The sequence below is a fragment of the Astyanax mexicanus genome, chromosome 2 (assembly GCF_023375975.1).
Source record: "Astyanax mexicanus isolate ESR-SI-001 chromosome 2, AstMex3_surface, whole genome shotgun sequence".
In the NCBI taxonomy this organism is placed as follows: Eukaryota; Metazoa; Chordata; class Actinopteri; order Characiformes; family Acestrorhamphidae; genus Astyanax; species Astyanax mexicanus.
The window spans coordinates 6,479,289-6,493,864 of record NC_064409.1 but is presented as its reverse complement, the minus strand read 5'-3'; the positions used below and the strand labels follow the sequence as shown (position 1 = coordinate 6,493,864).

The following is a 14,576-nucleotide window of genomic DNA, read 5'->3' as shown; positions in this document are numbered from 1 at the left end:
AAGAGACGGCCCACGGCCGCAAACGCTGGTAAACACCAACGCTTCATTCACGACAGCTCTGTCGTTGCATGGAAACAACAGGCCAATCAGAACAGAGCTGAAGTCGGCAGAGCCTACGCCAAACTCCCGGATGTGATATTATCTGATCTGTAAATCAAGCATTCACTGCAGTCTGTAGTAGAGCGGAGCTGCACTTGATTACCAGATCAGAGAATATTGAAAAAATATTTTTTTCCCAATTATTAGCAAATGCTTTTCTCCTTAATCGGAGTTTAAAAGTATTTTTTTTTCTAGTACATATTTTTGTCTAAATCACTGAATAAAATATTTCTTCTGCCATCTTAGATGGCGCTGTTTATTCTGCCTTAACTGGTCGTGGCACTTAATTAAATGCTAATTAGGTGTTTTATGTCCACTTACCACTTGTCTGTGCTTGGTGCCACTATTATTATGTCAACATGTGTATTGTGCCATTTTGTTAATTTGCTTGAGATTCATTAATAAAAAAAGTCCACTTAACAGGCTGTAGCCAACATTCTGTAAATATACGAGAGCTGCTAAAAAGGAATGGTCCTTATATGTCCTCTCTTTAAAGGAAATATATATTGGTTGAATATATGCTTGGTTAATTATATTTACTTGTCTGTGCTTGGTGCCACTATTATTATGTCAACATGTGTATTGTGCCATTTTGTTTATTTGCTTTTTTAATAATAATAAAAAAAGATCATTAAGATATGACTTCTGTATGGAAGCCCATTTCCGCCACCTGAAGAAAAAAAAACGTCCTCAACTAAGTCATAATTATGAGATAGAAAAGTCATAATTATGGGATAGTAAGTCATAATTATGAGATAGTAAGTCATAATTATGAGATACTAAGTCATAATTATGAGATAGTAAGTCATAATTATGAGATAAAAAAGTCATAATTATGAGATAGTAAGTCATATTTATGAGATAAAAAGTCATAATTATGAGATACTAAGTCATAATTATGAGATAGAAAGTCATAATTATGAGATACTAAGTCATAATTATGAGACAGAAAGTCATTATTATGAGATAGAAAGTCATAATTATGAGATGACTTTTTATCTCATAATTATGACTTACTATCTCATAATTATGACTTTTCTATCTCATAATTATGACTTAGTTGAGGACGTTTTTTTTTCTTCAGGTGGCGGAAATGGGCTTCCATACACTTCTGCAACCACAGATGGCGCTGTTCAATCTGCCATAACGGGGCGTGGCACTTAATTATTAATCAAGCGCTTTAAAATGTTTCTTCAGTGTACACTTGTCAGGCTGTAGACAACTTTCTTTGTTTCAGTGGCTTCCTCAAAGAATCAAGATGGTAATCGGTGGGAATTCTATGAGCCTGGACAGTTTTGTGAAAGAGGTGTCTTGCAAAAATGTATGAATAACTCATCTTTATTATCTCATAAACCAGTTAGCTAGACCATGAACAAGTAAATGCGTAAAAGCAGTGAGATTAATATTACAGACCAAAAATTATAATAGAGATATTGTTGAGGTGTAAGTTTACAAAATGTTCGCTTTTAGAATGTAATTTGAATAAACAAAATATATAGCTTTTTCACTTTTTGTTTGAAATACTCATAAAAACTTTTAACTATTTCTGAAATAGCTATTTCCACATGTAAAAAAATCTGATGTCCATAACTGGACTTTTTACTAGACGATAAAACTTAAAGTGTGAGCTTTTAAAATGCTCACTTTTACAATAACTTTTTGTCTAAAATACTAGTAAAAAAAATCGCATATATCCAAAATACACATATAGAGATGTAGAATGTGTACTATTTTGTGGACCTGAAAAAAAAAAAATCCGATGCCTGTAACTGGAGTTTTTAGGGAAGGTGGGTAACCCAGGTCCAGAAAGTAAAAGTCCATCCCAGGGTTTTAGTCCAAAACCCTGGGATGTATTTTTACTCTCTGGACCTGGGTTACCCACCTCTAGCTAGCCTATAAAACTTATAAAACGAGTGAGCTTTCAAAATGCTCGGTTTTAGAATCAAATTTGGGCAAAAAAGGATAGCGTTTTTGCACTTTTTGTCTGAAATATGTCTTGAAACAATGAGAAAAAAACGATAGACACGCACGATTGAGGAGTTGAAGCGTAACGTGTTTGACTGGCGTTGTCCCTTTTCTCTCGCCGTACTGTTGTCATGGGAGAGTGTAATGATGGTGGAGGAATCACAGAATTGAAGCTAATGTTGATTTATATGTCTTATATTACTCTTATTTAATCATTGTGTAACGCTTCGCTGTAAGCATGTTAGTTAGCTAGTCCTGGAGTAGCGCTGTAACCTGTCGGAGGGTTAATGCTGAATGTTAGCGGGTTAGTTAGCTAGGTTAGCTGACTGGCTGGGTTTACTGGAGCTGAGGCCGCGGTGGAGGCTGATGCCGCCCCGCTGATCTCTCACTGCGGCCCGCAGGCTGCAGACAGCATGACCGAGGCCCTGCGCGACGAGGAGCTTCGGCCCGTGCCGAAGGAGAGGGCCATCCTGGAGAGCTTCTTCACGCAGCTCGGCATGTTCTCCTTCGACAGGGCTAAAGATTACGTAGAGAAGGAGAAGGACAGCAGCAAGAGCGCCGGGGCGATCTGGGCCTCGCTGCTGGCCGCCCTGGCCCACCTGGCCGCGGCGGAGAAAGCCTACCATAACATGACCTTCCTCGGGCAGAAACTGGGTAAGATTTAACCTGAGATCCACCACATATGAATGTATGTTTTTTTCAAGTTACTGTATTTCAGTAATTCAGTACAATGATTATGATTATGACGTAGAGGCAATTGGTACCTTTGGTAGTTTGTGCAGTGTGCCAAGTGCTGCTGGAAAATAAAATCCGTAAATCAAGGGAGCAGAGAGTCTGGAGAAAGAGTGGAGAGATAGACACAGTCCAAACTGCTTGAGGTCTAGTGTGAAGTTTCCACCATCTGTGATGTTTTAGAGAGACTTGGTGCCAAAGTGCCAAAAGTACAAATTGGTCTTATATTATGTTCTGTTTTTTTTTTTTTTCTTTTTTTGAGACACTGATTTTTGGGTTTTCTTTAGACATAATAATCAACAATAAAATAAACAAACGCTTAAAATACATCACTCTGTGTGTAATACATCTATATAATAGGAGTTCCACATTTTGAACTGAATTACTGAAATAAAATAACTTTTCAAAGATATTAGTTTTTTTAGATACACTAGTACATGTTCTCAGTATCAACAACAGTATCATAATAAAACAAAATATCCAATGTCACTTTCTTTTCTTTTGATTGACCAAAACAGGCCTTTCTTAGTAACAACACTGAACTCAGATTTGAGTTAAATAGTTACAAAGTGACAAATAACATTGGGTGGATGAAGCACACAAAACAATTTAATTTTGTTTTTAATTTAAGTTAAATTAAAGTACAGATAGACAAGGTAAAATATCTTATTTTTTCAGTAAATAAGGCTTGACATTTTTCCTTTATACCTACATTAGAGTTTATTATTATTATTATTATTATTATTATTATTATTATAGTGACAGCCAAAAGTAATGACTGATGTCATGTAGCTAAAGTAGCTAGTGGAGTAAAAAGTAAGCTCTTTGACCATTTACAAATATCATAAGTAGACACAAGGAAATTTAGAAAACTCAAGCTGTTGAGAGTCACAGCTTTTTTTGTGATTTTGTACAGCAGATGGCGCCAGAGAGCTGTGATCAAAACGCACCGGAACATCACTTTATCAGCATCCCTTGTGTTTTATTCATTGAATTACTATTGTGAGTCTTAAGGTGGAAGGCTTCCGATTGCTTTATCCATGTTCTTTTCTCATTGTTTTTTAAGGTGGTCAGTCATTCTTTAGTAGGAAGGATTCCATCAGGACCATTTACACGTCTTTACACAATGAGCTGAAGAAGGTAGTATCCATGGGTCGTCATCCCCCTGGAGGCTCCAGTCCGTACCTGGAAGAGCTGCTGTCCCATCTGTCTGAGCAGCTGTGCCACTTCACGCAGGCCAGGATGGAGGTGGCCGACCTCTATGAGAAGATGCACACTCTCGGCAGCCAGAAAACTGTCAACTCTGAGGAGCTGGTGAGCACGCTGGAGAGCATCATGCAGAAGTACAGTTCCAGGTCAGTAGTTGTGTGTGTGTGTTAAAGGGATTATGTACTGTATTTTTTGCACTATAAGGTGCACTTAAAATCCTTTAATTCTCCCATAAAACCTTCTGTCCGCCTTATAATCCGGTGCACCTTGTGTATGAATTTTACCAGTTAGGTATTAAGGAGCAGTAAAGCCACTCTGCTGAAGTACAGAGTTATACAGGAGTTTCAGTTTAGCTTGATGCATCAAGACTAGAGCAGTATTAGCATTAGCCGCTAAACACGCTAAGCACTAGCTTTTTTTCGCTGTTCAGAGGTGAGTATTATTGGCATGTAGCCTGCTGCGAACCCCAGCTTGCACTGCTGGAGCAGCATTAGCATTATTCGCTAACTCTTTTGCCGTTCAGAGGTAAAGATATTGTTGTCTGCGTGTTTGCTGTGTTAAAACAAGCTACATAGGATGAATCATAGGGTTCCTCAGTGTAGCGCTGTTGAGTAGCATTAGCTGCTAACCGGGGGCTGGCTAAGTGCTTGTTAACTGTGGCCAGCCCTCATCCTTTGACAAAATATTGGAAATCTAAGCTTACTGTAAATAAAGGAAAGCGCTTTACTCACTCAAATAAACATTTTTTAGGAGAGAAATCTGTGTAGATTAACATTGAGCACTCATTGGCTTTTTTTTCTTTTAAAGTATTACAGTTTAGTTTACTTAAATTATATTTGAAATAGAATCAGAAATAGAAGGAAAATATGGCGAGACCCCTGTTCCTTACTAGTGTCACATAATACGCCTTTTAATCCAGTGCTTCTTATGCATGAAAATAGACCAGGAAATATTAATTTATTAATAATGTGCCTTTTAATATGGCACGCCTTATAGTGCTAAAAATACAGTAACCATTATTTTGGTTGTAAATCTTGTCATTTTTGAATGTATAAAGGCGTATGCTTACGAAATTCAGGATTTTTAAAAATAAAAACTAGGAATATATACTTCTGTTAATTTATTTATAATAGATTAAAGTTGAGATTAACTTAGGCTGGGCTCTTAACCATTTCCTTCTGTTACTGATTGTCAAAGAAAGCAGATAGATGGCTAGTATCAGTGACTGTACTAGTAGTCAGAATTGGTTAACCCTCCTATTATCTATTCAATGTTTATCTTGTCTTTAAATAAATGATTATTATAATTTTTTGCTTCATATATAGTGTTTTTTCCCCTAATTTATTAAGGAACAACTGGGTAAACATTAACTATTTTTTAAATGCCCTGTATGCATGTTGTACACAACAGTGTTCTTTGGGGAAAGAGTGACCCTAGGCTGTTGTGCGTGTGTATGAAGCTCACCTAATCACTCTGTATCACTTTTTGTAATTTTTTGAAACTGTTCTTTGGATGAGGATATTTTACTGTTTACAACTAAATTAAGACTTCAGGGTTTACTAACAGAGCTTTACCTCTCCATCTGGTATCCTACACTGCTCTCTGCACACTGTTTACATCACACTCAAACTCAAACTCAGGCCCTTGAGTGTATGTCTCTCATACTGAACAGCTGTAATTTTTATGAGGACATGAATATCTCTAGACATGAAAAAATACTATATAAAAATTGCCTTCTGTTTTTAAATTAAACAAAGACTGCTTGATAAATTCTATTTGAACAGTTTTATTGTAATTATGAATTTACCGTTGCAGTGCTATTTTAGTCATTCATTTACCTCAACACTGCTGTTTTATAAACAAACAAATGTAGAGCCAGTTTAGCTCAACGGACATTACTAATATCATAGCCCTGTGCAGCTTGTATCGTTCAGCTGGAAATCAGCCTGTTTATGAAGAGATTGTATTCAGATACAGAGCATGATAAATAAAACTAAATGCTTTATTTCATTGGATGTATGTGAGTAGACCATTTTGGTGCATCCCTTCTTACTAAGGTCAGTGCCCAATGTCTAATGAACTTTGTTTGTGGTATCTTACAGTATTGAATAAGGGAACAGTATTGCACACAATATAAGCTGTTTTAAGAGTCTGAATGCATGTGATCTTATGGTAAGATTATAATTCTCTGTAGTTATAGATAGCCTTAAAAAGACAGAGAGTAAAAGCAGTTTCAGAGAGATATGCAGACGGTCTGTATTTTCACTGGCAGTATCCATCACTTCCTCCCATGGGAGGAGTTTCTCTCCTCTCTCTCTACTTGCGGTCATGGTGCACAGGCTTTCCTCTGACTTTAGTGTTGAGCTTTCTGTGCTATTTGATCATGTGCTGTAGATGATAACCTGGCTCAGAAAGCATTAAACATTAATGTGTTGTTTAGAAAAAACTGTAACAGTATATTTGTTTTAATTCATGTTAATTGGTGAGTAGATACATTTTAAATGGTGATTCAGTGCAAATATACTTATATATTTTAATAATTTCCTTGAAAAAGTTAAGGCAAGTGGTGTTCTATGGTTTGTCTATAACTGTAACAAATTAAGTAGCATCAAATAATCTTTCCTTGTGGCCTTTTTGGACAGTTTGAAATTATACTAAGCTGTGCCTTTTTAATAATAATGTTCTTTCACTACTTCTAAACTACTGAGCTGCATATCTAGTAATTAAAAAATATTTATAGAGATCCTTCAATTAACATCCAGTGTTTTACCTGCAGTACCTGAATAGTAACAAGTAAGCAAGTTTCACTTATTTGAAAGTGGCAGTCCATATTATTCTGTTTCTAAACTGAAAACAGGAGCATTTCTGAGTGGAGAAGAATATGGATAAAATATTGTGTTTAATTGTATCAGTGTGCTGGAACGACCATCCCTGCTAAGCCAAATATTTTATTCTAAAAACTGGGGTGTTAGGTTGTTTTTTTTGTGGGCCTTCTTCTGGCCACGTCACGCCTCTTTACATACTTATGTCACACATACAGCTTTTAAAAGAGGATCCAGCTCAGTTTTACTGAATGTGAGCAGCTGGTGGAGCAATGGAGACTTCAGAAGAGGAGACCGCATCACACCCACCCAGTTTAAAATTATTCTTCCGCATGCTCGGTGCAATTACCCATTCTCACCAGAGAGGGACCTAAATCCCCCAAATCCCAAAACTTATAGACTTCAGCTTTAAATCATATAGATTTCTGTTTTTTTTTTTTTTTGTAAAAATGTATTTCTATTTTTGCTCAAGTTATCAATTTGGATGGCTAATAACCCAATCTCCGTTTATAGGAACTCTCATTATACTAGTATGCCCCAACACTAGGAGGGTGTAGATGCACATTCTCAGCTTGAGTACCACGGCTAATAGATGTTAGTATTATTATGAAGCCTGCAATAGCACATTAGCCAAAATGCTAACATCTGGATGCTAAATGGCAATATGTGCTGATTGTTACTGTTAATGCCACTGTGCTGATCAGATAGTGTAATCAAAGTTCTGTTTGATATGATGTGTAATTTCTGTACGTTACCCGGCTCTTCAGTCATAAAGCACACAGACATTTAACTCAGTGTGGCTCAGGCTCAGTGTGGACCTTGAGATGGTTCTGAGTGCTTTTTTAAATATTAAAATGTGACTTTTGTTTTAAAGTAAAAAGATATGATTAAAATATGGTATTGGCATTGATGTTTCTGTACTTTATACAAATATTTTTGAACAATATTACCAAGAGTTTGAAGGGAGCAGGCCTTTATCTTTACATTGGGAGAATTAAATGAAACATTGGTGTAGCTACTGCGTGATATCAGTCTCTTTAAAAAAAAAAAAAACACACAGCACAGCAGTGAAGCAGAGCTCTCTGCTCTGGCTTTTTTACACCAGTCACGAGTTGTGAGAGAGTATTTTCTACACACGCCTGGAGTCAAGAGGCACAGAAATCTGCGCATGGGTGCCGTTGTTGCCAGTCACACTAATTAACACAGGAGCTCACTGCTGGGTCTACTGGTGCTTTACTTTACACAGCTGAGCTCTCACTGAAAAAACACAAACAAGCTGTAATAAAGGAGGGCTTGCTCTCATGTAGTCTAGTATTAAATAATTCCCAGAAAATAAATTGTAAATTGTGAATGGATGCCTATTATCGTTTTTGCTCAGCTTACTTACATAGGATTGGGCAAGGTTAAAAGTTGTATAGGAGCACCCAGCCATATTTTTGCTTTCACTTCGTAACTGCTGTTGTCCAGTCTGCTGCATAACAGGAGAATTGAAATTTCAAGCTCTTGGGCTTCATCTACTATCTGGGAAATCTCTGTGCCTTTAGCCTTCCTTCAATAACAACAGGCATACCTGCATTTCTGGACAAGCTGAGAGATATAGAACAGTCATTGGAGGTGGGAACTGACCAATCAGCTCCTTCACATTTGTATGAGAATAGACCTGACACCATGTCATTTTTTATATATCCCTTGTTTTTAGGCTACTTTAGGCTAAAAACAGATTTAATTTGAGGAATTGTTGAACTGCTAGGCTACTCTAATATACAGGATACGGCACTGAATTATAAAAGTACCAATATAAAATTTGGAACATGTAGCTTTGTCTCAAAAGTATCTTTTTGATATTACCTTATAGGATGAAAAAATATTGAGATATATACTGTATATCGCAATTCAGAAAAAGATATCGAGATATAGTTTTTGATCAATATTGCCCAGCCCTAATTGGAAGTAATTGAAGCTTGTGGAGAGTTACAGTAAAGCTACAACTCTGATGAAAAAATAAGAGACCACTTAAAATTATGAGTTTCTTTGATTTTACCAAATAAATAAAAAAAACTCTGGAAAATAATTAAGAGGAAGATGGATGATCACAAGCCATCAAACCAAACTGAACTGCTTTAATTTTTCACCAGGAGTAAAGCAGCATTTGTTATCCAAGTTATCCAAAAGCAGTGTGTAAGACTGGTGGAGGAGAAAATGATGCCAAGATGCATGAAAACTGTGATTAAAAACCAGGGTTATTCCACCAAATATTGATTTCTGAACTCTTTTTCTTGCACTATTTGAGGTCTTTAAAGCTCTTAAAAGCATCTTTTTTGTTATTTCAGCTATTTTTCATTTTCTGAAAAGGAAAGATGCTCTAAATGACAATATTTTTATTTGGAATTTGGGAGAAATGTTGTCTGTAGTTTATAGAATAAAACAACAATGATCATTTTACTATAACAAAATCAGATAAACTGATTCAGAATCTTATGTGGTCTTTTAGTTTTTTTCAGAGCTGTATATTATAGGATTTCACTCGATTATAACTGAACATGGCTATGCAGTGCTACACAGATTATTTGAGCATGGTCCTGTGTCAATAATAAAAGAGCACTTTTTCTTAGGACAAGTCAGTAAAGCATCACAATGAGCTTTTATCAATTTAACCACCTATTTGTTGCTTTCCTGACCTCATCTACAGGACACAGGACACATTACCTGCACTTGAAAAAGCGTGAAGGCCGTAAGCCTGTCTGCACTGTAGTGTGCAGCATTACAGTGTGTTGCGGTACAGCTGTACGAGTTCACTACCTGACAAATGGCTTGTGCAGCTTTGAGCTCTCCCACTGCCAGCTCAAGGTGAACTCTGCACTCCTGCTGAAGGGAGGCAGCAATGGATAGAGCCAGATAGATAGATAGATAGATAGATAGAGAGAGAGAGAGAGAGAGAGAGAGAGAGAGGAAGGAAAGGAAGAATGATGGAGGGAGAGATGGCGAGGAAAGATGCCAAGCCGTGAGTAATCACTGGAGGAAGACGGAGGGAGCGGGACCTGATCTTTGCCGCGTTATCTGATCAGTTAATCAGGTAGCGGGGAGCTCTGCTGTTTGACGGCGTTTGAAGGCTGTTTGGAGAAGCGTGACCTTGAAATGTGGAGAGAGTGGACTTCTCCATCAAACCCCCACTGACCTGCAGACACAACAAAGCCGGCTCTGCTTGTGCGGTTAAAACAGCTATTAGTTTCTCTCTCTCTCTCTCTCTCTCTCAGTGTCTCTCGTGATTCTCTCCAATTCTAGTTTCTTCTTCTTTTCTCTCCTTTGCCGCCTCGCTCTCGCGCCCCCTCGCTCACTTTCTCCCTCTCGCTAAGACGTGTAATTAATGTTCAGTCAGGGGTGAAAAATTCACACGCTGCTGCTGAATACAGAGGTGATGTAATGAGCTATAAGAGTGCTGTATTCATGACTCCAGTCTCCAGCACTAATGAACCCAGAGAAGCATGCTGGCACTACAACCTCAACCTCACACATGCATTTTAGGCAGAACGAGGGGCTGCTGACTAGATTTACATGCCATTTTGTCCACGCCATCTGCTGGAATGGCGTTTCCTGGGTTAGAACCCCCAAAATCACCTCAGTCATGGTTCTCGACGTCCATTTTGTGCTGATATTTGACGGCCATTTTAACCACGATTCTACTGCAGGGCTTAGCAGTGACTGTTCCAGGGCCGTTCCTGTCTGGACCCAGTTGGATCCAGTCTGGAACGCTGTGAAAATGAAACCGTGCCCAGTGCGGTTTACTCTGCATGGTTGGATAGCTGAAATCCAAAATGTCTGGGTGCAGCAGATCTGTTCATTTTGGTTGAGAGATTCGCTCATTGAGTTTTAGTGAATTTCAGGTACTTTGGGAACTGCTTCTGATTTAACAATAGATAATGGGGGGGCTGTAGAGACTTGTTGACTTGTTGTTGATTTGCTGGATTTAAGTAAGTAAATGATGTGGGGTTGGTTGGTTGATGCAGTTGGTCTGCAGGTTTAGGTTCAGCAACAGTATGTGCAGAAAGAATATGGTCAGCTGACTACCTAAATATACTGAATATAGACCAGGTTATGCCATCAATTAATTAATTTTTTCTTCCCTGATGACCACGACCATATTCTAAGATGAACAATGTCAGGATTCATGGTGCTGGAAGTGTGAAAGAGTTCAGGGTTCAGGAAGCATGAGATCATCATTTTCACACATGGATTGAGAGAGTTCACCACAGAGTCCAGATCTTAACCTCATTGAGAATCTTTGGGATGTGCTGGATGGAGAAGAGCTGCTTTGTGCAGTGGTCAGACTCTACCATCATCAATCCAGTTGCATGTGAAGAAGCTAATGACTCATTGATGTAAATGAATTATTTTTGTTACACACATTTTCAGTGGGAGGAGAGAGAAGAGGGCAAGTGAGCACGCTGAATTTAGGATGAGATGTTTCCCATAACTATTAATGCAGGACCGTGTTGCATGTTTCATTGCACAACAGAAGAGGAAATTGCTTTGTCACAGTGAAAGAACCCTGACAGGAGCTCAGTGAGAGGAACCACAGAAGCGCAGAGTTTGGTTTGTTGATGGAATGAATGTGGAATGATGTTAGTTGCTGCTGGGGAGGGATGGGCAATATGAAATGCATTTTGTGTGTATGCCTTTAATTATATTTAGTAGACATTAGACCAATGGCCATTTTTTTTATGTTCTATAACACAAACTATAATCAAACTATAGCCACTCCAAAACCTTCATTTATTTTTTTTAAGCCATTCTGGACTGGTGTGATTCAGATCATTATCCTGCTGCAGAACCCAAGTACGGTTTGGATTAGTTTCTAAGGGGGTCCTGGGAATTTTCTCTTTTATGGGAGGTCCTCTGTGATTTTATTCCCGTCTGGAACAACCATGTATGCTTTTTTTTTTTTTTTTTTTTTTCTCTCTCTCTCCCCCACAGACATCCTCTGTGAAAATTACAGGCTGAATTATCTACTGTTTTTCTCTAAACTTTGTGGTCATGAAAAGTAATTTTAGACCCGTCTAGACTCGCATCTCACATCAGTTTTGTCACCTCGCGTTTAATAAAATAGCTATTTGGAATTACACCTTGGGTGCTCGTTCCCACGGAGATCCATGTAAACACAACAGCGAGTGGAAATGGAGGAGCTACTGAATGTGATCTCATGTGACCGAGAAAGCCAAAAAGCTTTTTTCATTTGCAGTCTGTATGCAAGAGTTTTATCACTGAATAGAAGTGTGAAATATTTTTCACAGAAACTAATCTCGTCCGGTCTGGTAGTAACCTTTTCACGGCAGTATTTGTTTTTAGCAATTTATGTTTAGAAAAACATACCACGACATCAGTAACAAGGTAAAATCATCATATTCCAAGCTTGAGATGCTGCTTTAATGGTAACTGTAATTTTTATTTCTCTATGTCTCTATGCCACAGGTTCCACCACCCAATCCTGAGCCGACTAGAGGGTAGTTTCCAGGTGGAGGTGGATGTTCTGACGCAGCTCCTGCGTTGCCAGGCCCAGATCTCAGAGTGGCACTTCCTGCCCTCACTCCTTAACCTGCACGGTGCTCACTCCAAGCTGCAAGCATGGGGCCAGGCCTTTGAGCGGCAGCGTGAGACCCGCAAGCACTTGTTCGGTGGCCAATCACAGCGGGCTGCACAACCTCCACACCTGTACCTGTGGTTGCAGCGTCTGCAAGGAGCACTTCTGGCTAAATTCACCTTCTACTTCCACGAGGCGCTGAGCCGGCAGGCGCCATCGGCCGAGATGAAGGCCCTGACCGCCCGCACCTCGCCAGACTACTTCGGCAAAGTGTCGGCCTTCATCCGCAAGCATGACGCCTCCAGCGTGTCTTTGGTCTTTGACAACCGCGGCTCCGAGAGCTTCCAGGGCCACGGCTACCACCACCCACACTCGTACCGCGAGGCACCCAAAGGAGTGGACCAGTTCCCGGCTGTTGTGTCGCTTCCTGGAGGGGAGAGGCCTCTCACGCACTGGCCCAACGTCATCATGATCATGAGCGATCGCGCCGCCGAACTGAATTCACTGGACAAGGTCATGCACTTCTACGACGACAAGGTCCAGAGCACCTATTTCCTGGCCAGACCAGAACCCCACTTTACTATAGTGGTGATCTTTGATGGGAGGAAGTCGGAGAAGGACTCTAATGTGGTGGCTTTCCTGCAGGAGATTTCCACGTCACTCAGGAACAACAAACCTTTCAGCACACTCAAACCAGGTTCTAAAGGCTGAACTGACCATGTCGAGCAGAGCATGTTCAACAGACAGTCCCAAAACTGTGCTACCTGTGGTGGTAGCAGCACCTGCAGAAGGGTCCTAATGGCCAAAACCTGAAGTGGCCCAATTGCCTGGAAACCTGGAAACATGCCTAACTAAAACTGCATCTTAGAACTGCTTTGTGGACAAGGACTACACTGAAAAAAATGATGAGTAAAATTTACTTGAAAAAAAGTTTCACAATTTTCTGCATTTGCTTTTTTTAAGTAAATTTAATTTTAGATCAATTTTAGTAACTTCAACTCGGTTTCAAGACTTAAATGTTACATAGAGTAAATAAGTGAACTGAACTTCAGTCAATCCTTTCTTTTAGTAAACTTTACTGAATTTATTTTTGTTTTGAATAAATCCTTTATTTTATTACCCTTTACTTAATTACTTAATTTATACAATATTACTCAAATAATTTATGATACATAATAAATTATAATTTCTAAAATGTAAATATTTTTAGTTAAAACACACATTACACTGTCTCACACATGGATGGCATATAATTCAGTCTTTTAGTATACTAAAAATAATATTGGATGCAGAAATTATGTCAAGTTTATTAAAAGAAAGGATTGATTTAGCAAAAATAAATGAAGTAAAGTTTAGTAGAAGAAAGGATTGACTGAAGTTCAGTTCACTTATTTACTCTATGTAACATTTAAGTCTTGAAACCGAGTTGAAGTTAAATCTAAAAATTAAATTAAAAGTTAAAATTAAATTTACTTAAAAAAAAAACAAATGCAAAACGTTGCGAAACTTTTTTTTTTAAGTAAATTTTACTCTAAATTAACATTTTTTTCAGTGTAGGCTTAATCTATTTTCAAGGAACCAACCCAAAGTTATGTTGGTGTAAATCACACACACCTGATTTAGCCCTTATTCATTCTTATTCACAGTTAAAATAGTGGTTTTAAAAGTGTGTTTGAGCAGAAAGATGACCATATTTAGCTGGAAACTGAACTAAACTGATCTGAAGAAATGAATAACCCCCTTATGGATTGTCCCACCTAAAATAGAATTTCTGTCACGCTCTGCCTAATGCTGAAACTTTTTTATATCATTTTTAAAACTCTTAAACACCAGGGGTCCAGCACCCATGCAGATAATTTTCTCATACTGTGAAATGATGTGACCAATTAAAACCAGACCAAAAACGCCCTCTCCTCCACTAAGTTTTTTTCTTTTTTTTTTTTAAACTGGACTTTCGCACATGAAGTTTGCCTTTTCTCCTAATAGTCTTGCTGTGACTGGACTGATCTGTCCTGCTGCTATGAAGTCTATTACATGTTGCCTTATACTTTTTTTTTTTTAATGTGCAATGCACAAACCATTTTAACAGCTCAATGTTTGATTTTATTTACAATTCATTCTGTACTGCTGTTAGTTATGTATTTTAATGGTTTAAATAAATTGTCATTTTCAAA

The 14,576-nt window shown here is 38.3% G+C and overlaps 1 protein-coding gene across 1 annotated transcript; it reads left to right on the top strand.

The window, feature by feature from the left end:
• Nucleotides 1-1,935: 1,935 nt before the first annotated feature.
• Nucleotides 1,936-14,576, top strand: kics2 (KICSTOR subunit 2). The gene is made up of 3 exons (XM_022671828.2): nucleotides 1,936-2,718; nucleotides 3,863-4,151; nucleotides 12,294-14,576. Exons 1-3 carry the CDS (start codon nucleotides 2,478-2,480, stop codon nucleotides 13,111-13,113), a joined length of 1,350 nt encoding a protein of 449 aa, XP_022527549.2. The 5' UTR covers nucleotides 1,936-2,477; the 3' UTR covers nucleotides 13,114-14,576.

What these genes read in the sequence shown, in the direction of transcription:
- kics2 (XM_022671828.2), top strand. Translation starts at nt 2,478, where the DNA reads ATGACCGAGGCCCTGCGCGACGAGGAGCTTCGGCCCGTGCCGAAGGAG. An exon ending in CTTCCTCGGGCAGAAACTGG is followed by an intron (nt 2,719 to 3,862) that starts GTAAGATTTAAC and finishes TTGTTTTTTAAG; the next exon opens with GTGGTCAGTCATTCTTTAGT. An exon ending in ATGCAGAAGTACAGTTCCAG is followed by an intron (nt 4,152 to 12,293) that starts GTCAGTAGTTGT and finishes TCTATGCCACAG; the next exon opens with GTTCCACCACCCAATCCTGA.